The 25,802-nt window shown below is 36.5% G+C and overlaps 2 protein-coding genes across 3 annotated transcripts in view; one reads left to right on the forward strand and one right to left on the reverse strand.

Annotated features, from left to right (window-relative positions):
• The first annotated feature begins 4,665 nt into the window (after nucleotides 1-4,665).
• LOC127428950 (stomatin-like) lies at nucleotides 4,666-23,880 on the forward strand. Its single transcript, XM_051677649.1, has 7 exons — nucleotides 4,666-4,915; nucleotides 10,823-10,932; nucleotides 11,231-11,303; nucleotides 13,821-13,903; nucleotides 14,436-14,639; nucleotides 15,644-15,778; nucleotides 21,538-23,880. The coding sequence occupies exons 1-7, from the start codon at nucleotides 4,855-4,857 to the stop codon at nucleotides 21,724-21,726; spliced, it is 855 nt and encodes a 284-aa protein (XP_051533609.1). The 5' UTR covers nucleotides 4,666-4,854; the 3' UTR covers nucleotides 21,727-23,880.
• The window catches only part of LOC127428941 (gelsolin-like), a 31,042-nt gene continuing 28,726 nt past the window's right edge, over nucleotides 23,487-25,802 (reverse strand). For both annotated transcript variants that reach the window (XM_051677633.1, XM_051677632.1), the window contains one exon: nucleotides 23,487-25,165. In XM_051677633.1, coding sequence (XP_051533593.1) covers nucleotides 24,996-25,165 — 170 coding nt within the window. In that variant the 3' untranslated portion in view covers nucleotides 23,487-24,995. The remainder of the gene's footprint in view (nucleotides 25,166-25,802) is intronic.

Raw genomic sequence — 25,802 nt, forward strand, 5'->3', positions numbered from 1 at the left:
TGGTCCCTATCCATGCCATCTAGCTCATAAATCACAGCAATCTTAAATGTTTAAAGATTAATACCGCCCTCTTGTGTTTTAAGAGCGCAATTGCAGTGTAATCACTGCACTCTGATACTGGGTCACTATTTGGTTTACATTAGTTTCCATTTACTTATATTCTAAGTAGGTTGGTGTCCAGTGTTGGGTTTTGCATTGTATTGTATTTGTATGATAATAATTTTTTTGATTTCTAAAGAAACCTACTTAGAAATCAGGTGTGATGCTTCTGTTGCCTCTATTGAACTGTGTTCAGAGGTCTGTGGATAGCAGATGATTTTCTGTGCACCGGAATAGATTCACACACCTTTCTTTAGACCTTCAGCCCTTTGAGGGATTCTGTCAGCGATCATTAAGGTGGTATAAGACAAAAACAGAAAGAATCACAAAAGAAAAGCTGTGATTTACCAAGGAAGAAAGAGAACGAGACAGCTGAAGTGAGAAACTGAGAGTAGTAACGCATCAGCCGTGTTTTGTAACTCATCCGCCATGACTACATGAAGCTCAAGAAAAATCTTTAGCTCAGAAGGAAAAGGTCAAATCCAAGGTCAAATCCAAGCTGGTGAGGGAAGAGCATTTTTTCACACATGAGAAGGCAGCGTAAGGCCCTAACAGGCTGCTGCCAGTCAGTGATGTGCACTTCTCCCAGCTTGGTGCTTTGTCAATATGCTGTGACTAAGCCAGGGAGGTCCCATAACCTTTCTCCTTTGCCTAATTAAAAGAGGATTAGCCGCCATGGAGTCCCAGACCACTCTGGCTAGCAGCGCATCCGTTCCTCTTACTTTCTTGGGATAATCGCACCTCTAGGAACAACAGGAATGGTGAAAGGGGCTGTCTGGATTGATGCCCAGAAAACGAAGGGCGTGAGAGGAATGACTGTAAGCTTCGGTCACTTTGACCATGAGAACTGAAGCAGTATGAGTCGCCTACACATGCTCCCCCCTTCTTCTCAAAGGACTGCAGTGCATGTGATACTGAGTGCAATTTCAAATGGGAAATTTACTATCTGATGTGACATGCAATACATTTGAGAAGGATAAAACCATTAGTTTATCCGAGGGTTTTTTCCAACACTGAACAGAAGCATGAACATGCATGGAATACTGTATGTAACATAAATAACATAAAAGGAGTAATAGACAGAATGTACAGTGTGAAGAAATTAATAACTGAGTTATGTGAATTTTCCTTTAAACTGATTGCAGTAATTCTCCCTAAAGAATTTCAGTTTTTTTCTTGAAATGTGAAATGCAGTGGTTTCCTGTATAGTGGTGTGCAGTTGATTTCCAAGTTCAAATACTTAAAGGAATAGTTCACCCAAAAATTAAAATTCTCTGATCATTTACTCACCCTCATGACAGATGTGTATGACTTTCTTTCTTCTGCAGAACACAAAGAAAGATTTGTAGAAGAATATCTCAGCTCTGTACGTCCAAACAGACTCTGCAAGTAAATGGTGACCAAAACGTTCCAAAAAGCACATAAAGGCAGCATTAAAGTAATCCATGAGACACAAGTGATTTAATCCATGTCTTCTGAAGCCATCCAATCAGTTTTGGGTGAGAACAGACCAAAGTGTAGCAAATTTTTTACTGTGCATCTTGTCATTGCAGACTCTAGGCATGATATTTAAATCTTGATTACACTTCCTAGCACTTGACATATGCGCAGAGTAGGGTTTCTGTTAGCCGGTAAATACCGGGTTTTTTTTATTTTTTTAAACATCCCGCTTCCATGCTATGAGGAAATTAGTCATAAAGCTAAAGAGAAATAATTTCTCACCTTGGCTAATTTCTATGACATACTAACCTACAATTATATTTCTTTGTGAATGAAAACATATGTGGCAAATTGCAGTTTAGCATTTTGCTTTGCCCTCTGTTTTTGTTTTGAATGGCTTTTGAATTAGACGATAATTCCATGACTGCCACTTTTTTAATGGAAAAGCAGCTATAATGAACAAACATTTATTGTCCATTTGACTTGATTGTGTCATTATTTTATCACATATTATGCATAGTCCATCGTGTTACAGTGAAAAAAAAAACAGAAATAAGATAGATGGATTTTTTCCAATTTGCATGTAAACTTTATAATTCCTGGACCCGCTGGCTGGCACCAAAATTTCTTAGCTGAAACTATGGCGCAGAGCACCAGAAGGCACTAGGAATTTCAATCGAGCTTGAAATCATGATCGCCAAGGAGATTACAGATGTCAAGATTTTGGTCTGTTCTCACCCAAAATAATTAGATCACTTCAGAAGACATTGATCAAACCACTGAAGCCTTATGCATTACTTTTATGCTGCATTTATGTGCTTTTCAAAGAATCAACGTTTTGGTCACCATTCACTTGCATTATATGGATTTACAGAGCTTAGATATTCTTCAAAAAAATCATTGTTTGTGTTCTGCAGAAGAAAGAAAGCCATACACATCTTAGATGGTATGAGGGTGAGTAAATGATGAGAGAATTTTCATTTTTGGGTGAACTATTTACTTCTCCCTAAAAGAGATCAGATCATAAATCTGGAATATAGTGCATAGTGGCTTGTGGATATGAAAAAACAGATGTATGCCTTTTGTAAAGAACATTTACATTAAAATAGAAAAAGGGTACATGAACTGAAACATATTTCCAAATAAGTAACAGTAAACAGTATGTATGCTTCCATAGCAGAATAGCTCATTAATGTGCTCTATCAAACAGCTCCATTAATTATTTGCATTAACAGTGTTCTTATTCGAGGGTTTGCCTGTAACATAGATATTGAACACCCTATGGTGCTGTGTAATTATGGACCAGAAATTAAGTGTGTATTAATTTGAGCCTGATGCACTCACTGATTGTATATACAGATATTCCATATTTGTCTTTAATAATCATTATTGCACCCCAATTATGCAATGTAATTAGGCTAAGACAATTTCTCTCTTTTTTATTAACATTAAGAGGAGGGAAACAAAAATTAGCCTTCCCCACCCATGCTGTCCACCCCCAGGGACCCCCCCAGTGCAACCCAGATCCGCATACCACAGCTACCATGGGCAGGGCAGTTTCTAGAGTCTAATCAAATAAATAAATAATACAAACACACACACACACACACACACACACACACACACACACACACACACACAAATAATAATAATAATAAATAAATAAAAATAATAAATAAATAAATAAAAATTATTGGAAAACAATTATTGGTGCACACTCTTCAGCTGAAACAGAAACACAAACCGTACTAAAAGTAATAGCCATACAGACATAATACTATAATAATATAATAATGGATTATATTATAATAGTATAATAATATAATAATGAATTTCAAGAATGCAAGAGTAGCAGTTGGTAGTGAATGACAGGTGTGATATGTATGTTAAAATATACAAAAAATAAAAAAGAAGGAGGGGTACCAAGAATAAACAAAACAAGTGTTAACAAAATTGTGTATAATTGGATTTCAATAATTATATCAATAATTGTAACAACAATACTACTACTACTACTACTACTACTACCTCCACTACTAGCCCCACTATCAAGCCAGTAGTGATAATAATAATAATTATTAGCTCCTAGCCTAATCCTAACCAAATGAAGCCTGCAATGCTGAGCACATTTCTCCCATCGCGGAGTATCACAAACGTTATTTTTTCCCATTGCGCGGGATGTGCTGCGCACGAGGCGAAAGTTGTCTTCTTCCAGGGGGCGTAAAACGGCTCAGAAATCCGAATCCTCCATCGAGCCGCATTCAAATATCAGTACATTTGTTTTGTCTCAGTGGACACATTTTCTCACGAAAAGGTATACTCGTTTCTAAGTATGGGGATTTCAATTATTGGTATCTGGCATACAAATGTAAATTCGGCCCTGCAATCTACATAAAATTATCTTTAAAAACGGCTTACCCTATTAAAGACAAACGACTGTGATTGGCCCTTCCTCGTCAGCGCTGAGACATGTAACAAGTCCCACGTGACCAATGTCGTTTATATGGTGCTTCAGCAGCGGTCTGGGCAATAATTTACGCACCTACTGACATTGATTTTAAACACACTGCGAAAAGTTTTTTTTAATTTATTTAAAAATTTATTTATTTATTTATTTTTTTTTTATTGAACAATATCATGTACAAACAACATGGCAACATTTATACATCATTGCAATATAACAATGAGATCAGGTGCAAAAGAGCATTGCAAAATAATAAAATAAAAATAAATAAATAAATTAAACCAAAAAGCTAGGGTTTGTTTTTCAAATCATATTCTTTTATTATATATATATATATATATATATATATATATATATATATATATATATATATATATATATATATATATATATATATATAGATTGTATTTGCATTTGTACTTTTCATCAACATAAGGGCATTTGTATAAGAAAGAAACATATTGTGAAATACAGAATACCTGGGCACACTGCGAAAAGTTAAAATAAGAAAATATTATTTAGACCTATCGGATCTGACCAATTAGATACAACGTCCTGACCTGTAAGTCACGCCCTATTTGTGAATACATACAATGTGCTGTTTGCCACTCTACTCCCTTATTCTAAAGCCCGCCCACTCATCTTCCAGCCCCACCCCTTAAAGTTAGACGGGGCGGGGCTTGAACTGCACGTAGAATCTGATCTGTCCCGAACTGCAAAACACTACATAGAATTCCTGTTTTCAGCAATAAATAAATAAATAACACTACATAGAAGAGTATCATTGCTGGAAGTCCATTAAAGATAGTTTCCTACACAATTTATCAATCCCGAATAAGATATATCCTAAAATGGAAGACGGCAGAGAAACAGCTGCGATGAGGGAGCAGAAACGGAAGAATCGACAAATAGGTTGGCTACTATTTCATTACTATTATTTTGTATTATCACGTGTTTGCACGGTTGTGTGAATTTGATTGACCCTATATGTTCAAATATTTATATAATAAAGTATACTACACATGTAAAACATTTGTTTCTATATAAACATAGCCTTTAACAAGATCGTTGATCGTAGATTTGAAAATAAATAAACATTGCAAGCATGACCATGCTTCATTCTTCACTACAGCCAGTTTTTGTTGATAGCGCGACATGGGTGTGTCTGTTAGGGATGGGCAGATCGATACTAAAGTATCGACACTTCCGATACTGATGTGGTATAAAGAATATGATTTTTTTTATTTTTTATTATTATTATTATTAATTTTTTTTACAAGTGATTTAGATTACATGAATATTAATGCATCTCATAATATTCGAAGTTGAAAAAAAGAATTATGAACGAATTGTTGCATGGCACCGGAACTATTTTTTCTTCCACCCATCTTGACACGCCAGAAATGCTAAAATACACTAGCAGTCACAGACAGCATCTGGAGTTATTCACACTAAGTAATGACAAACCTAGACGTGACATGTATTATAATGGGCTTGTGTGAAAATTTTTATGGGTTTATTTAAATTCAGAGTTGTTAAAACATTGATAATGATCTTTAATCCTGGTTAATAAATGATACTCTTATGAAAACTTACCATGGATTTACTGTAGTAATATTGTATTAACCATAGTAACCACTGTAGTAACTATGTTTTTTTTGTTTTTGTTTTTTTTTTTTTTTTTTTTTTTGTGGCAGTAACCAAGGTTTTGATACAACAGTGGTTTTACTACTGCATTACTGTAGTATCCATATGGTAACTTGGTTTAATAGTAACCATAAAATAATATCTATGGTTAATTTTGAGGTTTATGTTTCCCTCATTTTCTTCAAGGACTCTTATTTTGAAGGTTTCACCTGTACTACATCTCCCATAGTCCCTCATCACTTCCATCTGATCCTTATCATCCCCACCTGTCTTCCATTCCCTCATTTAGCTCCTTTTGTATAAATACCCTCCTGTTTTGTACATTCCTTTGTCAGTCCTTGAAGTGTTACGTTGCGTTAATGTATTGTTATGTTGCGTTGTTAAAGTGTAATTTAGTTGGTTATGAATTGTTATGTTTTGTATGATGTTCCACTCTAGCGTATTTCCTTATTAAAGACTTAAAGTTAATCTACTCCTGCGTCTCCTGTCTTCCTCTCCATGAACCCAACTTTACAGTTTAGATGTGGCTTATACAATCTCATACTAGCAGCCTAATAATTTTCTGTTTAGGTCCATAAATATATATATATATATATATAAAATGTTAGTAATAATAAAGTTACTCATTTTATCCAAAGAATTCATAAAAATTCAATTTAATCAGAGGTATCGATATCGGACTAAAAGTACTTGGTATCTGATTGAAAAGAATATAATTGGTATCGCCCATCACTAGTGAGCACTGTCTGTAACTGCTAGTGTATTTTAGCATTTCTCTGCATCAAGATGTGTGGAAGAAAAAAATAGTTCCAGTGCCATGCAACAATTTGCTCATATAATTCTTTTTTTCCCACTTTGAAACTTATGAGATGAATTAATATTCATGTAATATAAACAATAAGATCACTTGTTAAAAAAAAAAAAAACCCTTAAGAATCAATATTTTTATGTGAGGATCGACATTTTTGATACCACATCAGTATCGGAAGTATCGATCTGCCCATCCCTAGCACTCGTAACTTGGTTATTTTATCCAAAGAATTCATAAAAATTCAATTTAGTAAAGGTATTGATATTGATATCGGCGATATTGGCCTAAAAGTACTTGGTATTGGATCGAAAAGAAAATAAGTGGTATTGCCCCTTCCTAGTGTCTGTCTTCATGCCCTCTGTGCCAAACTGGGTAACAAAAGAGGTTATTTAGCAGAGATGGGCCACTTTTATTTAAATGAATGGGAGAAATTGGAATGCCCAACCAAGAAGCTCTAGCGCCCAACGGATGTAGGAAGGAAGTCCCGCCTTACAGGTGAAAGAGCCAATCACCTTTTATATACAGACATCGCCTGTCTATCAACTTGCTAACACGCATGCGTTTTAGCTATACAAGACGGGAAAATTGCGTGTTTTAACGTAATATCAGGCTTGGGGAGTAACGGAATACTTGTAATTGTGTTACGTAATAAGGATACAAAAAATGTGTAGTCCTAACTGTAATCCTTTGCAGTTACATAAAAACTCAACGTATTCAGATTACAGTTACATTTGGTAAAAATTGGGATTACTAGCAGGATTACAATTTTCAATATATTAAAAAATATACAAAAGATTCTCCTGACATAAAATGATAATGACCGCTGCTTGCTTTATAGTGGTACAGATATGATCAGATGCATGCCGTAGATCTCTTCTGGTTCTCTCTCGTGACTCGTGAATCTGGCGCCACTTACTGTCACATGTGTAATAACACCTGTCTCACATCAACACTGTGCTCTCGTGACAAACATGGTCAAACCATTAAAAGTGCTGTTTCATCGCAATGGCCACTGGAGGACTATTATAATTTTTGTGGAAATTCCGACATTCTTTTCTCTTCAATGGAGAAAAGGGAAACAAAATTACTGTTCTGCGCAATTTACCTTCCAGCTGTGAAGATGCAGTGATTTTCCAAGGACCCGACATATAATTTAAAGAAGCATTTAAAGGTAAGACCCATACGAAAATCACGTTAGCAAGCATTGCTAAAATTAGTCATAAGTGTTCCCTAATTTCGCCATCAGAACATCTGTCGATCGTTTTTGCGGGAGCAGGAATAGAAGCGGAGAAACGACCACTACCCCCAGCGAACAGCCAGTATTCTGGTACACGGGATGCCTACTGTCAAAACTTTAGTGTGACTTCTCATTTCCATCTTAACTGCAGTTGAAACTCTAAAATTGTTCTCTGAAATGAGTTCATGTTTTAATGACAACAGTAATTGGAACAGAATTTATTTTTTCTTTGTTAAAAAATCCAGATTGTACACATGAATACCAAATTAATTGAAAATGTTGTTTTTAGGGGAAAAGTGCAATGAATAATTTATCTGATTTTGATGTTTGTTATAAATGTATTGTTAAGAACAGTTCAGAAGTATTGGTGAGGGAGAAATACTGGCAAATGTAACATTTGAAAACTCGTAGAAAGTAGGAATAAGTAAATCAAGACACACTAAAAAGGTTTAAATCTACATTTATCTATTCTTTAAAACAAGACGACAGGCACTGGAGGTATTAATAATAATGAAGATGATGAAGATAGCATGTGATCTACCTATTGCAGTCTGAAGTTAATGAATGGTCAGTGCCAATTAGTCTACATGCTAACTGCAATACATGGCAGAATTAAACTTTGTAGTGTTTTTGTATCCAAGGTATATCCTGTCAGATTTGTTTAATGTTAACCAAGACATAATTCAGTGCATCTGTTCTAACTGTATTTGCTTGATGAGAAAATAAACTATTTTCTACAACAGTTAGAGATCTCACCTGATTTGGTTAAAAATGTCCTCACGGCCTGGCCACGCCCTCCTCCTCGTCACAGAAAGGCTGTGCTTTGATCTGCTAAAATTATTACTAAATAACTATATTGTAGTATAGCCATTTATAGTATATTTATATTTATTTTAAAGTTACAGTATAGCAGACTTGTAATGCATCTGGATTGCCTATAACCGAATTATCCAGAATTATTCTGAATTAATTGTATTGAACTTCATTTGGATTTGTCCTGCGTTACTGGCAATCTCTGCTCTAAGCAGGCTAAGCAGGGTTCCTATGGTCATGGAAAACCTATAAATATCAGGGAATATTAACATTTTGATTTCTAGGCCTGGAAAAGTCATGGAAATTGATGAAATCTTAAAAATCATGGAAAAGTCATAGAAATTTCCGTAGTGAATACAGACTAAATTTTTCTAATTTTTCTCTGCTTAAAAATATTTAATCAGCTAGATTTTGCTCTTGTGCAGAGTCAAACTTGCTCGCAAGCCATTCTGATTTGTAGGCGAAAAATCGGTCTGAATTGTTTAATCCTAAATGACTGGAAAGTTCATGGAAAAGTCATCAAATTTAATTTTGGGCAACACTGAAACAATGTATGTGGCATCATTAGTCTTCTATGAGTTCAGTTGTGGAATCAATCAATCCGAGTATAACAAACTTGACTTTTCCAGTACTAAAACAAAGACACCGTTATTAATCAGATCTACAGTACAGTAAATCCTGTCAAAATGAATGAGTTTAAGATTATTCACATCATGCGGGTGATGGTCAGAGATTTTGTGTTAATACAAAGATTGCAGCAGGGTCAGTCTGAGGTAGGGTTGATCTAATCATTCCACAATTACTGTATCACAGTCCTGTCCGATAATTAAATCCATTGCATTCAATGAGTTTCTCCTGGAAGACTGTCCCAGCAGTTAATGTAATTTGCCCTAAATGTATTGCATCTGCAAAAGGACAGGGTTTAACCCTAGTGTTTAACCCTTATTAGGGCAGATGGTCCCGTAGACTTCATATGGTCATAATGGACAGGGCTCAGCTTAGTAATCAGTCTTCCCTAACAGGCCACTCTTAGCTTCTTACAGTTACATTTCTCTGTAGATCGATGATGTTACACAGTTGATGATACTCAAGGTAGGTGAGATTTGAAAGCAGTGTCAGTTTTTCTTGTTAATTTTGTTTTTTAACTGTGGAGAAGTTCCTTTGCTATGTGTAAGTTAATTTCCGCAATGTGGGTAGAATAACTGTAAAGACATTCTTTTTTAAAAAGAGGTTTTTTTTTTTTAAAGCCGAAGTGCATAATTTTTTTCGCTGTTCAAATACTTTCTCCTATCCCAGATTAATATTCACTGACAGCTATTCAAGTAAGCCATTTGCAGGTTAATTTCCCTGAAAAGTGTAAACAGTGTGACTCTATGGTGCTTTTGAAACATTGCTCTGTTTGTCTGAGCATCCCGACCAGCCAGACATAGACACTCAACTTATGGTGTGAATTTAGGGGCAGAACTGGGAGTGTGTTTGGGAACCAGTTTGAAAACAATCAGTATTTTTGTAGATTTGTTTGGTGATGCCAGTGGAACAGAAATTACGCACTTCAGCTTTATTGTTGTTGTCTGTTTTTAATGTTGGTAGTGCGCTGATGAAGTCCCTTGATAAAGATGCATGCTTCACTGTAAAAAATAAAAAGTTGAGTTAAATTAAAAAGTAAGGCAACCAGCTGCAAACCATTTTTTAGTTTACTCAACTTAAGGCAAATTAGTTGTACCAACTTTACAATTCAAGTTTGATTGTAAGTTCCATGAACTCAGTACAATAAGTTCAGCAAACTCAAAAATATGAATGATTAATAAATGCAATAAACTTGCATTTTTAAATACAGCTGTCCATAAATTTTAATATTCTTGAAAATATATTAAAATATATTCTTTATTAAGTAGGCCTTCATTTCTACATAAGATCATGTGTCAGTCCCACCAAGATACTAAATAGTTGGTCCAACTTAAAAGGTGGTGTAGGTAACAAGTACTTCAAACTTTCAGAAGTTAAGTCAACATCATTTACTCATAATGAAACTTTATCAAAGCGAACGCTAATCACCCTTATGGTGGCTTTTACAGCAAAACATCATTAAAATTAAAGTTGGATTATTATTTTATTTTTTTACAGTGTACAGATCTAATGCATGCACTTCAGCTTGAAGCAAAAAAATCATTTTTTGCATCTTTGAATTTTATTTAAACCATCGGTTTTATGAGCTACATAAGGGTAATCTGCATTTTGCGTGTGATTCTATCTTTATTGCATAGCAGTATACTGCAAGTTTACGCATATGCACATCTGTTATGCTTTTCAGAATTGGAGAACACAAACAGTGACATTGGCTTGTGTGGATGGATACTGGTGCTGTTCTCCATTATCCTCACGTTGCTGACACTGCCTCTCTCCATATGGATGTGCATTAAGGTACTCAGTGGAGGTCCTTTAATCATTGTGTTTTCATAAGGCATATGGTTGTACTGATCATTCCCGTATCTGTCCATCAAATGCATGGAAATCTTGTGCAGTCACACCAGATAGGGCTGTTTCACATTGGTAGTAAAAATCCTTATTGTCTCTTTATCTTGGCTCTTTGGGAGATGACTGAAGCATGATAAAGTTTGCCATGCAACTTCTAAATGATTTAATTGGGATGCTTTTACGTTCCTTTTAATAATACCATAATTTAGCTTTCTTCATGTTAAAAAAATTATTCTTCCCACAGATAGTGAAAGAATATGAGCGGGCAATTATCTTTCGTTTGGGACGCATTTTGCAAGGAGGAGCCAAAGGACCAGGTAAAAAAAAACACAAAAAAAAAACAATATCACACATTTGGATCATTTAATTATTGTGATTTAATCAGTCCTGGTGATTGTGTGTGTGTGTGTGTGTGTGTGTGTGTGTGTGCATGTGTGTGTGTGTGTGTGTGTGTGTGTGTTTGTGTGTGTGCTGGTTTGCATTTGTGCTGTGGCTGTCCACCACAAAGCCTTTTTGTCACAAGGCGAAAAAAAAGTACAACAGCTTGTGCTAAAGCAAAACAGAAGTGATCTGTTCTGCATTTCCGCTGACCTGAATAAACCATTTTGTTTTTCTTTTCTTTTTTTCTTCAATGTCATGCTAATTTAGTTTTGGACAGTGCACACACACAAACAAACATTATAGCATTTTACTTTGCTCAATAATGTGCAAATACAAGAATCACTAATTTTCAGGAAATAGGCTTATAACCCCTTAAGCACACACAGTATGCTGAGACGTCTGTGAAAGAGTGTATCATTTGGAGGTCTGTGAAAGAGTGTAAGCCTCAAGTCTTTTTGGGTATGATGCAACAAGCTTTGCACATCTGGATTTGGGGATTTTCTGCTGTTCTTCTCTGCAGATCCTCTCAAGCTCTGTCAGGTTGGATGGGGACTGTAATATTTATACTCCTGTGAGAATTTTTTTTTGATTCCGTTGACACCCTTGAAAAGGTTTTTATCAAAGTCAGTCCAAATTTAATTTGAGAGTTTTTAGTAAGTATGGATCTTTAGTTTTTTTTTTTTACCTGGTTTTCGCCATGAAAATAGCCATTGAAGCTGGCTTGGCATTAATAAAAAAACAAAAAACAAACAAACAACAATGTGTTGTGAAAAAAAAAAAAGCATGAAGAATTCAAAATACTGTAGGTTAACTTCTAAAGAGTAGTTAACACTTCAGTATATTCATTATATGCTATTATTTCAGGAGCTCAGGTTTTCACAACAAGGATAGTTGTGCAGTATTTTCATATGTAGCTGTTATATGTTTGATACATAAATATGTTCATACATTTTTTCTAAATGTTTAAATATTTGATTACATTTGGTCCGTTACAGTTTGGAACACATTTTTGTAATTTTGCACATTATCATATATGTTTTTGTTTCTTTTTTTTTTTCTTCACCCAATTTGGAATGCCCACTTCGCTTTTAAGTCTTCGTGGTTGCGTAGTGATGAAATATTGACCAATTTTAAAGGACATCTTTTTCAAAAGACTAAAACTATGTAAAAATGTACACTGTTGACAGGATGTATCTCGATGTATGGCACCTTTAAATAGAAATTCTTATAGTCACTTCATAGAGCGATGTGAATCTCTGCCTATGTTGGTGTCTCTTGTGTGTATTTGGCCGTGCTGTGTTTTGGAATATAAACCCGCAGGGCTTTCCCTCCAGGAATGAAGTTTTGAAGATAGTGTCTATTATTAGTTTGTCCACATATCTCTCTGATGCCCTGAAAGCTAACCAAGGGGTTTCACTGGGAGCTTTCTTTATCAAACCTATTCAGAGGGTTCCTATGGCCACCTAGAAATATTAGGGAATTTTAAAATTGTGATTTCCAGGCCTTGAAAAATCATGGAAATAACAAAATGCAAAAATTCAAATAAAATAATTGAGTCTTAAGAATCCTTATGCACTGTCACAAATGACTAGAGAAAAAGATGAAAAGGTTTGGAATCCCTGTTTTTAGTATTATGTTTTTTTTAGGATAAAAATGTAGTTCTTAGTGGCTATATATCCTTTGTTCTAAAGCTTAGGCCTGAGAAGATATGGCTTGGTACTTGATTTCTGAAACTTGGCCTTTCTGCGAGCAATGAGGGGTCTGTAAACAGTCTGAAGCGGGCCCCTCCTCCATGACTGTATTTAGGAGTGGAATGTGAGTGGAATTTTCCACAGTAGAGTATACAAACCTCAGAGTAGATGAACAAATCCTTTCTGGTCTTTGGAAAACTTCTCATTTTTGTTTAGAAACTACGGGAATGATAAATTACACTCAAACTACAACTGAAAGGCCTGCTCATATACATATACACACAGACCTGATTGACTTACTAACATATTGCCTAACTCATCTTATTGTTCCAGTAAGTATTTTAAATCTTTAGGACATATTTCTTTTTTTTTGTTTTTTTGCTTGGCCTGATTTTAATATTTAAAAAATGACAGCGCAAAAACAGATATAGTTTATCACATTGACTATGGACATATTCCACTAATGTTTGACAACCAGAAAGCTGTTTTATAATTGTATCATCCAACTGAGTACAATGTACTGTTAAGCATCAAAGCAGATGTCAGCTAGGTCATTCATTATAATCATGAATGCAGTCAGCTGAGTCCAGCTGGCAGTGAGAGAGTAATTTGGTCGGCTGCCAGATGTGATCCACTCAGTGTTCCTCTGAGTTACTGATTAGAATGATGACACAGCTCATGCTCTGAGTGTCTTCTGCTGTTATGTTTATATGTGTCTTTAATGTCTTGTGTTTAACGTTAATGTTTGTCGTCTCGCCACAGGTCTTTTCTTTATCTTGCCATGCACAGACAGCTTTATTAATGTGGACATGCGTACTATCACCTTTGATATCCCCCCTCAGGAGGTGAGATCACAGACAAACACATACACACTTTAATCCTAAACTTTAGTCTCTGTCTTGACCTGTGAACAGCGTCAGACAAAAATAAGTAAGCCATTCATAGGTTCACTTTGCTAGGGCTGTAAACACTGTTGCTCTGTAAGAAAGGAGGAACAAGTCGAAATGAATTTTTATGGTTAACAACATTATGCCACAAATGCTGTCGATTGAGTTTAACTTGATTTGAACCTGGAATATTACTTTAAAGTATGTTTTCCAATCCCAGTTTAATATGTAGAGTGAACTAAAAGTAAGCCATTGGTTGGTTGACTCCCTAGAAATGTGTGAACAAAAAAGTGTGTTTGGAATTATTTGTTGTTGAAAATAATCATTCTTTCTGCAGTTTGTTGGTGCTGAAATTTCACACTTCACCTCAAGAGATTTGTCATCTAGTTTTTAGGTTGCTTGCCTTGTTTTGTTGCCCATGCAATATCACTATGTGGATGTTTTTGATAAAATACTGTTTGTGTATTTCTGTGTGCATTCGTTCTCATAGGTTCTGACAAAGGACTCTGTGACAGTGAGTGTAGATGGCGTGGTCTATTACCGTGTGCAAAACGCCACACTGGCAGTCGCCAACATCACCAATGCTGATGCAGCCACCCGCCTGTTGGCTCAGACCACCCTCAGGAATGTGCTGGGTACAAAGAACCTGGCAGAAATCCTTTCTGACCGTGAAGAAATCGCCCACAGTATGCAGGTAACACACATGAAACAACCCACACAAACTTTGTAAGTTTCTAAAACACAATAGTCTGACTTACTTTCTCTAGATTTTTTGCAACTGAACTTTATTTGATAAATTTTAGCCAATGGAAAATGAACTAGGTAGTTTATTTGCAAATGATTAAAATTGATAGTTCACACAAAAATGAAAGTTCTTTTATAATTCTGCCATAATTTTCTCACTCTCATGTTGTTCAAATCTGTAAGACTTCTGTCTTGTGCGGCACACAAAAGCAGCTGTTTTAATGAAAATACAAGTCCATCTTTTCAACACAATGGTTCTTTTTAAAGCTCAAAAAGGACCCAAAAGTATAATAAAAGTAGTCCATGTAACTCATACGTCTTATCCCAAGTCATCCGAAGGTGAGAAACAACCTGAAATTTAAGTCATATCTCAGTGAAAATCTGGACATTCTTGGTTTGATGGCAGTGGTAAACAAGCTCTTGCATGATCAAGTGACTTTTTTATGTTTTTCAAAAACCTAAAAGTCTCTATTAATTTAAATGAGTTAAAATAGATAATTTAATTTGATTTTTAATGTGGTCTCGGACTTTTACACCACCTACTGTATAGTTTGTGAGACATAGTCTGTCTCCACACACATTATTCCAAACACTTTCACTCAATATCATGTGTTTCTGGAGCTAATGTGGTTCTTGTCGGACTGACTCACATGATTAGTGTCTGATTTCTTATCTGGCTGGTTTGTGGTAGACCTGATTCTAGCAGACATTGCATAACTTCAGGCCTTGCAGTCACTATTCATCAGTCAAGAGGTGCTGAAATATCCAGCCTGACTGCACTGTTACTGCCTCCCTCAGAGGCCCAACGCCGTCGTTCGCTCACTCCATCTGACATCCTATACAAAACTAGGGAGTAAATTCTTAATGGCAGGCATACTTGGTGCAGTGCTCCCATTCTGAGTGCAAGAATTGAATCATTGGCAGGAAGTGACTTGACTCTTTGTTTTTTCTCAGTCCTCGCTGGATGATGCCACAGATGACTGGGGTATTAAAGTGGAGCGTGTGGAGATTAAGGACGTCAAACTGCCCCTGCAGCTCCAAAGGGCTATGGCGGCCGAAGCCGAAGCCACCAGAGAGGCCAGAGCCAAGGTACTGTGTTTTTAAAAAAAATCATAAAGAAAACATTCCACACAATGAGGTAAGCACATATTAAAAGCATCTCTGCTGAAAGAAATGGCTTAAATCAGCCTTGATATTTTGCTGGTCTTAGCTGGTTTAAGATGGTCTCCCAGCCTGGCCAAGCTGGTGGTCAAGCTGGTCAGTTTGTGAGTGGTGGTAGTAAGTGGTGACTGGTTGGAGACCTAATCAACCTCCAGTTACTCTTGCTGTGCAGGCAGCGGATATCCTAGAGGTAAATTGTTTGGCAACCCTTTTCTTTTGTATTGTCTCTTCTTAAGGCTCAGATATACTTCATACTAAATCGAAGAACGAATGGGTGTGATGTCATTTAGAACAAAATTTGGCCAAAAAGAAGGTGTTTGCGTTCGTTTTGGTGGTTCGTACCAGCTTGCCTGGGCGAATTTTAGCAATACTTCTTACTGGCTGTTAAACACCTTACTGCCATTGGTCCACGTCATTAGTTGGTGTGACCTGGAGCTCCATCTACCTTGAGGCCGTCAGCTTTTTTCCATTCATGGAGTTCCGTCAGTTAAGATGAGTCAACATGTACACACCGGCATGCAGTTATTAGCGAGCTGGTGCAAATCTATCTACATCTGTATGATCGTTTGTGTACACATTTCTAAGAACATGTCATGCATTTTTGTTTTGTTTAATTAGTCTGCAAAAGGAATCAAATCTACTCTAATACTCTTAAGTGCCCATTCACATTTGTTTTATATGCTGCTTCATTCATGTGCCTTCTGCAGCGAAAGCCATTCACACATCTGCCCATAGTAAGGTATGCCTATCATCATTCTTTTGTCTGTATTTTTGCCATTAACACTTTTTTTATACACCAATCTTTGCAGTAGTATCAGTGTCATCATAAATTACAATAACAGAGTGTAATCGGCACATATTATGACTGCGTAGAGCATGTTAGCCCATTAGCATCATGAATTCAGAATGTAAACAAGACAAACTGTGCATTTTCTACTGCATATATATTATGGGTATAGATATGGCACCTTTATGATCAATGTTTTCAGTTGATCTGTGGTTTTTAGTTAATGTTGTATTTGTTTCTTTTCTTTACTTTTATCCCCTTCTCGTTACCCGTCCAAATGACCATGATAAGGGTCATAACACAAAGCAATGCTCCCTTCTCAGCCCTTTAAAAAAAAGAAAGCTGCAGAAGCGGGTCATTCAGAACATATCTTGTTTTTTTAGAACTATTAACATATTAACAAACTTCATAAACTCATGCATTTGCATATACGTGTATATACTATAGAGCACAACATTGCCTGCCCACTTTTTCAGCCATCTTGTTTCCAGAAGTATTCATTTCTTCCATAGGGATTTCCTACAAGTGTTCTAAGCCATGAACCAAACCTATGAAGGTAAATCAGTAGCAAAACTTGAGAGCTTGCATATTTGATTTGAGAACTTGTACAATAAATATTTGTACTCGTAAGTTGAAATTTACCTTCACAGCACCGATGTGAAAACTTATAAAATAAAAATTTGAAGTTGAATGTTGCAATCTGCACTCACAGACAATAATTCAAAGCTTGTGTTCTGAGTTCACAATTGCAGACAAATAGTCACAAATGTGACTACAGATACAAACAAACTTGTATTACAGATTAACCTTTGTATTTTAATTCATTTTCATATTACAACCACAAATCAGCTCTTACAACCTCTCAAATCTGGCACTGCAACTTTAAATCTTCATGCCTTGACTTTTGCAACTACTTTTGTGAAAAACCTGTAGCAAAACTAACTTGTGCACTTGTCAAATTCTGATGCAAGAGAGCAAGACCAGTGTTCGGTGGGGGAGGGGTCAGTGAAGTCATTTTCTTGGTTGATGCATAGCCAATGAAATGGAACGTTTTTGTACACGATGACGTCACACCACAGCGCCAGCCCACGCCTTTTTGTTAGGGCAATGCAGAGCCGGTGTTAAGGATCAACTGGGGATTGTGTTAACTGGGGATGTGTGTGTGCATGTAAATAATTTCACTTGCCTTTTCTGCAGATTCGTTCAATGTGAATTGCCAAGGAGCAAAGAAAAGACGTTTTGCACATTATTAAAAAATTATGGTATCATTATTAACCCGCTTTGTTTCATTGATGTCTGTTCTAATTAATTTGACACAGTTTAAGAGCTATTTTAAAGGTTTCACAGGGTAACATCTGATTTGAATGGAAACTGGTGATTACAGGTGCATCTCAATAAATTAGAATGTCGTGGAAAAGTTCATTTATTTCAGTAATTCAACTCAAATTGTGAAACTCGTGTATTAAATAAATTCAGTGCACACAGACTGAAGTAGTTTAAGTCTTTGGTTCTTTTAATTGTGATGATTTTGGCTCACATTTAACAAAAACCCACCATTCACTATCTCAAAAAATTAGAATACATCATAAGACCAATAAAAAAAACATTTTTAGTGAATTGTTGGCCTTCTGGAAAGTATGTTCATTTACTGTATATGTACTCAATACTTGGTAGGGGCTCATTTTGCTTTAATTACTGCATCAATTCGGCGTGGCATGGAGGTGATCAGTTTGTGGCACTGCTGAGGTGGTATGGAAGCCCAGGTTTCTTTGACAGTGGCCTTCAGCTCATCTGCATTTTTTGATCTCATGTTTCTCATTTTCCTCTTGACAATACCCCATAGATTCTCTATGGGGTTCAGGTCTGGTGAGTTTGCTGGCCAGTTGAGCACACCAACACCATGGTCATTTAACCAACTTTTGGTGCTTTTGGCAGTGTGGGCAGGTGCCAAATCCTGCTGGAAAATGAAATCAGCATCTTTAAAAAGCTGGTCAGCAGAAGGAAGCATGAAGTGCTCCAAAATTTCTTGGTAAACGGGTGCAGTGACTTTGGTTTTCAAAAAACACAATGGACCAACACCAGCAGATGACATTGCACCCCAAATCATCACAGACTGTGGAAACTTAACACTGGACTTCAAGCAACTTGGGCTATGAGCTTCTCCACCCTTCGTCCAGACTCTAGGACCTTGATTTCCAAATGAAATACAAAACTTGCTCTCATCTGAAAAGAGGACTTTGGACCACTGGGCAACAGTCCAGTTCTTCTTCTCCTTAGCCCAGGTAAGACGCCTCTGACGTTGTCTGTGGTTCAGGAGTGGCTTAACAAGAGGAATACGACAACTGTAGCCAAATTCCTTGACATGTCTGTGTGTGGTGGCTCTTGATGCCTTGACCCCAGCCTCAGTCCATTCCTTGTGAAGTTCACCCAAATTCTTGAATCGATTTTGCTTGGCAATCCTCATAAGGCTGTGGTTCTCTCGGTTGGTTGTGCATCTTTTTCTTCCACACTTTTTCCTTCCACTCAACTTTCTGTTAACATGCTTGGATACAGCACTCTGTGAACAGCCAGCTTCTTTGGCAATGAATGTTTGTGGCTTACCCTCCTTGTGAAGGGTGTCAATGATTGTCTTCTAGACAACTGTCAGATCAGCAGTCTTCCCCATGATTGTGTAGCCTAGTGAACCAAACTGAGAGACCATTTTGAAGGCTCAGGAAACCTTTGCAGGTGTTTTGAGTTGATTAGCTGATTGGCATGTCACCATATTCTAATTTTTTGAGATAGTGAATGGTGGGTTTTTGTTAAATGTGAGCCAAAATCATCACAATTAAAAGAACCAAAGACTTAAACTACTTCAGTCTGTGTGCATTGAATTTATTAAATACACGAGTTTCACAATTTGAGTTGAATTACTGAAATAAATGAACTTTTCCACGACATTATAATTTATTGAGATGCACCTGTACACTTGTCAGAGCAGTAAATCGCAAGTGGAATTATTTTATTTGCAACATTAAAGCATCATAGTCTGAGATGCGTCAGTACTTTTGCTATTGATTTACCTTCATAAAAACCAGCCAGCTCTGAGGTGAATCACAACATTACAATCTTTAATTTGAAGCAAAATAGTATTTGAAAATCGGACAAAAAGTCAAAGGTACAAGACTGTGTACATACGGCTTTTAATGAGGGCATGAACTACAATCCCATGAAGCATTGAAAAGGTCATGATCGAATTAAAAACAATGGAAAAATATCAAACTATTGTTGTAAGTTGTTGGTTACAAGTATAGAATCAATATAATTTTATTTTATTGCAAAATATTTAGATATTTCAGTGTGTAGGAAGACCGTTTCGATTGCATCATTAAAGAACAACCTGTTTAATGGTGGAAAATGGTCATGTAAACTTAAAATGCAGTTGTTTTTGGTGCACAGAACTTTGACTACCATTGAAATTGGACTTCAGGGTGAAAAAATAAAATGTTTAAAGTGTAGAATATGTGCCATTTCAATTCTAAATGAATGGGTGAAACCTGACATTGAATGTGTTGAACTGCTGTGCCAGATTTCCTAATTATCCACATAAACATACAGTATGGTGGGATGATTTTTATTATGCAGACAAATGCAGAGAAATTGCAAAAATAAATTTGCATGGTCAGACATATGTATTAATCATACCCTGTCCGTATGATGTGAAAGTATGCGATTGCATGGGAGCTGAATGCTAATGTTCACTATTCTGTGCCAAGGCCACTACAAAACTCTCTGGGTAAATTAATAAACAAAGGAAGCCAGAAGTTGACAACTCCCTTCCCATTTCTCTGTGCGTGTTTCCCACTAATTTATCTGTTGATTTATGTGAGAGACTGTATTTTGACATTTCCATCTATAGGCTCAGTTAACATCCTCTGTGTATAATACTAGTTGGCTCCCTAAAAATGTGCACATGCTCTCAAAAGAACATGGGAAAGGAAATGTAATGAGTTTAATTTTTTGGCACGTGTGGTCTTCAGTGCTTAGTCTAGATAAAACAAGTATCTTTTTCTTCTTCTTTTAAATAAATGCCCCTGCCTACATCAACCACATAGTGAGAGGTGGGAAACCATTGTCCTAGTCAGTAAAGGGTAAACAGCATCTCTCTGAATAGCAGCCCACAAAGAAAGTGTCAGCTAAATGACTACCTACTAATCCAAAGTGAGTTACAGTATGCCTAATAAATGGATAACTGCCCTTTAACAACATTGGGTAAAAGGGATAGTTCACCCAAAAATAAAAATTCTCTCATTTACTCACACTCCATCTTAGATGTGTATGACTTTATTGATTCTGCAGAACACAAACAAAGAATTTTAGAAAATATCTCAGCTCTGTAGGTCCATATAATGCAATTGAATGTTGGCAATAACTTTAGAGGTCCAAAAAGCACATAAAGGCAGGAGAATTTATAGTAAAAATACTTCAATATTGATCTGTTTCTCACTCACACCTATCATATCGCTTCTGAACATATGGATCTAACCACTGGAGTTGTATGGATTACTTTTATGCTGCCATTTGCTTTTTGACCCTTCAAAGTTCTGGCCACCATTCACTTGCATTGTATGGACCTACAGAGCTGATATATTCTTCTAAAAAACGTTGTTTGCGTTCATCAGAAGAAAGAAATTCATACACTTCTGGGATGGCATGAGGGTGAGTAAATGATGTGAGAATTTTCTTCTATCCCTTTAAAGGTGCTATGCGATGTGAGCTGTTTTGGAACTACTGCCAGATTTAGGACACTGAATTAGTGAGTGCTTTGAAGAAAAGTTCTGATTGGTTTTGAGGAGGTGGAATTTTTGTGTGTTATACCAATGCTCCATTGAACTCTCACTCTCTACTTTGCTCTCTGTAGGTGATAGCCGCAGAGGGAGAGATGAATGCCTCACGGGCACTGAAGGAGGCGTCCCTTGTGATCGCAGAGTCCCCCTCCGCTTTGCAGCTGCGCTACCTCCAGACCCTCAACACCATCGCAGCAGAGAAAAACTCTACTATCATTTTCCCTCTGCCTATAGACATGATGCAGTCCTTTATTAAGCGCTGAGCTGGGGCTGTAGAATACAGGCACCTACCGTATATACACACACATTCATACACACACAGAGATGCATCCATGCAGAAGTGAAAAGACCGACATTATATAACATACACTCATGTGCATATAATAAACATATTTGACATACACAGTATATACAAGTAGCTGTTCTCTGACAGATGATCTGTAGATGTTCCTGGTATAGGCCCATTAAGATGAAGTCTAATGCGACGTAACAATATCCACTTGGCTGGTGAATTTCAGACTTGTTGTGCAGTGGTTCTCCACTTGATTATTTTTTTCAGGACCCAAATTTCACATAGGACCTCAAGTGTCGACCCAACACCATAACAGAATTGGTTATCATACAGAAGTAAATAAAAATAATACATTTAATTTCCATTTTTTTTTTTACATGGTCCGCATAGGCACGACATTAAGCAGAATTATTAACATGAATAAGAAAATATTGTATTTACTTTGTCATATGACTAAGTGACAGTTTGATTGGACATACAGATGTTGATGTCAACAACAAAATATATGGGAAGCATTTTATCCTCCTTTTTAAAGTTTATAAGCCTATTTATTTTGCTAACCTAATGGTTAGTTACATTTTATTATTTGCATTAAGCATTGTATTTCACCTGCAACCCATTTTGGGGCACGACTAACAAGTTGACAACCACTGGCGTTGAGGTCAAACAGATGCATTGTTTTGTTTTAAACTTCTGTTGGGGATGTTTTTCATGCAGAAAATTCTAAATGGTGAATTGGCCTTAATGAATTGTGTATATAAGCCTACTATCTCTCTGGCTATCATAGAGACAGTACATTGTGCTTAATTAAAATCTCATAGATATTAAATATGTAGGTCTATTGTGATTGTTTGGTTTTTCTTTTCAGTTGTTGATTTATGGAACATCCCCTGGTTATATGAGTGTATGTCTGTGTGTGTGTTTCAAGCATGTGTAACCAAGCCAAATAAGCCATAAACCATCTAAAGAGATATTTGGATAGTACCAGATTTCAAGACATACAAGACATAAGATTTTTCTTGCTGAGAACCTTTATTAATGCTGTCTAACAATGTGAAGCCTTAAGCCATATTCATTTAGATTATTGAATCAATATTAACAGGTTTACATGATGCTGGTTGTTTTTTAAAACCACAGTGGATTAGAGATCTAGTGTTTATATATAAATTTAATATGCAAATTGTATTACTTTTTGATTTTTAAGGTCTTCCCTCTCATTTCAGATCATTTTGTCTGTTAGACATTTCATACATGTAAAATAATCTTTCAATTAAGGCTGAAAAGGTTTTTGTATATAATTAGTCTTTGTTGCTTCAAAAATCAAAGGATGGAATTACAGACTCAAAATGTAAATGATTTGGGTGTATGTGGTGCTGCGTAGAAGCTTATAAAGGGTATATGGGTAAAGGGTATTATCCAAATGTCTGTATCTTCATCCTGTATCGGTCTATTACAATTCTATATATTACATTACAGATTCTGTCATTTAACTGATATATTTTGAATATCACTTTTTATTTTTTTTGCCAGTTCACTATGTACGTTGTAATATTGAATGTTGTTTTGATGTGTGATGTCTTATTCCCTTTAGTTTAGCATATCATAATATGCAATATTGTCCATTTCAAAACTTAAAAGTACACAAACTCTTTACCTTTACAAAAGTGTTGTTTTGTTTTTTCCCCCTAGTATGCTATTAACGACTGTTTAACGAAGAACTCTCTGGAAACCTTTGGGGTTATGGTTCTTTATTGTAATAGTAGGAAAACAGAATCATTTGTCTACAGAAGGATTTGCACAGGCAAAGCAGCAGTGTCTGTATTAACTCCTTAAAATAACCTTTGAGTCTCCATTCCAGCAAATATCAAAAGCAACCTTTGCATGGTGTGGGGTCTGCCATTTCCACTGATCATTAGGCATTTAACCTACCCTTATGTTAACAATTATCCAATCTAGACTCCAGAAATAGCCAGAAGACAGGCTTGTTTCCATCTTAACATTGCATATGTAGAATAAGGCATCCTAGAAAAATAATCACATACCTGACCAATGCCAAAACAAGTCTCTATTCCACTCTGACATTCTGAAATAATTATGTTTTCAATTAAAAAGCACTTAAACAATTCAGTTTGTGTACTGGCACTGATTTTGTTAAGAATAACACTGTAATGCAACTTCGATTATGACCAGTCTTAAAATCATCTTCCGTCCTTAACATAGACAATCCTAACTCTTGCTATTTAAAATCTAAAATGAGACAATGGGACTGGCTGTTCTTAGATTGAGATTGGAGGCAGTAATTATTAATTTGAATAAGTCTTTCTGCGCCCTCTGTCTGTAGAGGCATGTCATTGCTTATTTTATTAGCATGAGTATGGCTGCTCGGAAAGGAAGGCTAAAAATGTCTTTTGGCAGTCAGATCAAATAATGACTCAAGAAAGAGACGTTAAAAATTGTTAATTCATAACACTATGGAAGGTCACGTTGAGTGCATTATGGGATATAGCACCCAGTGCAGTATACTCTGTTGTACACTGCACATCTGGGTTCTTCATGCATACAGAAAATTTGCATACTTGAGTATACAGTACATCCTACATACTGCAGAAATAGTAATAGTAGTATGGTAGTATGTTATACCGAATATAGCACATCTCCAACTCCTAAAATGTCAGATGGAATAGCTACAAGGTGGAAACAGACCACATACCTACTGTGCACTACTGTTTGTTATGTCTGTATTTTAGTGGCACTATAAACACATACTATTGCTTTATCTCAAATATATCAATTAAAAATAAGTTCAAACACTAAGATAGTGTTGCTAGTAAAACTCTTAATACTGGACAAGTAATAAAAAAAGGAAATAAAAAAGGCAAAAATATTTGTGACGGATTTTAACAAGGCTTTCCCTGCTTATTATCTGATATTGGCTAATGCACTTCAGCAAGATGTGTACAGACCAAATAAACAATCTAAACACTAATCTAAAATGCTTTAAATAAAATATCGCTGAGTGCATGCAGCTAATACTTACAAACCTTGGCAGAGAATTAATGGAGTTGCCTTAAGTTTGGTGACTGAAGCTCAAGGCAGTAAGGTAAGCTATTTAAAAGTGACCAAGGAGCAACTTTGGCTTTCAAAAACCCTCATAAGCATCAAAAAGGTGTCTTATTGTATCAAAGGGCAACTTTGATTAGCTTGCAGTAATGCAGTAGGGCTTAAAGGTCGGGCGAAAGTTCACAACTCAAGCTCAGCCATGGCACGCTCCAGGGGGTCAGTGCTCCAGTAGTCATGGTCCCAGCCCAAGAACCAGCCTGTGAAAGTGGGCGGCTCAAAGCCTTGTTTGATCTTCACAATGGGTGTGCGCAAGTCACGGTTAGCTGGATCAGTTTCAATGTATCGGACAGCTGGAGAGAGAGGAAAGGTATTGTATGGTTATTACAGGATTCATGAAGTAAAGAACACTGTGTTCCATTTCAAAACCTTTTTTTGAGATCAAGAACTGGTTAAACTGTTCTATGAAAACACAGGATTAACTCTATCTATCTATGGCAGTTAATTCAGTAGATGTGCATTACAGCTGTACATATAGTACTGGACATGACTGTAGTGTACCATATGAACCAGAGACACTATACCTGTAGTTGAACTTAATTTAACTAATCTCTCAATGACATATGTAACGGTAGCCAGCTGGTATTTAGCCTCCTTGTTAGTGCACCCGCCTCCCATGCCGGAGACGCTGGTTCGAGTCCCATACGGAGCGGGTAGAACAGAAGCATCACAATGGTGCCGTTACCCAAATGGGAGTGCGGTTTAGGGGGGTGAGTGTAACAGGAGCCAGCTGATAGATAGCTGTGCAATGTGTATAAACCTCACTCTCCTGACCTCAAGAGGTGCACTAGTGACTGATGTTAGAGGCTGTAGCCTTTAGCTTCCTTGTTAGTGCACCCGCCTCCCATGCCTGAGATGCCGATTCGAGTCCCGTACGAAGCGGGTAGAACAGGAGTGTCACACATATCCTTAGCACAAATAAATAAAAAA

Source organism: Myxocyprinus asiaticus, chromosome 38 (assembly GCF_019703515.2).
Source record: "Myxocyprinus asiaticus isolate MX2 ecotype Aquarium Trade chromosome 38, UBuf_Myxa_2, whole genome shotgun sequence".
NCBI classification, from domain to species: domain Eukaryota; kingdom Metazoa; phylum Chordata; class Actinopteri; order Cypriniformes; family Catostomidae; genus Myxocyprinus; species Myxocyprinus asiaticus.

Coding starts and splice junctions, on each gene's coding strand:
- LOC127428950 (XM_051677649.1), top strand. CDS start 4,855: ATGGAAGACGGCAGAGAAACAGCTGCGATGAGGGAGCAGAAACGGAAG. Junction 10,933..11,230: donor CCATATGGATGTGCATTAAG/GTACTCAGTGGA, acceptor TTCTTCCCACAG/ATAGTGAAAGAATATGAGCG. Junction 15,779..21,537: donor CCAGAGAGGCCAGAGCCAAG/GTACTGTGTTTT, acceptor TGCTCTCTGTAG/GTGATAGCCGCAGAGGGAGA.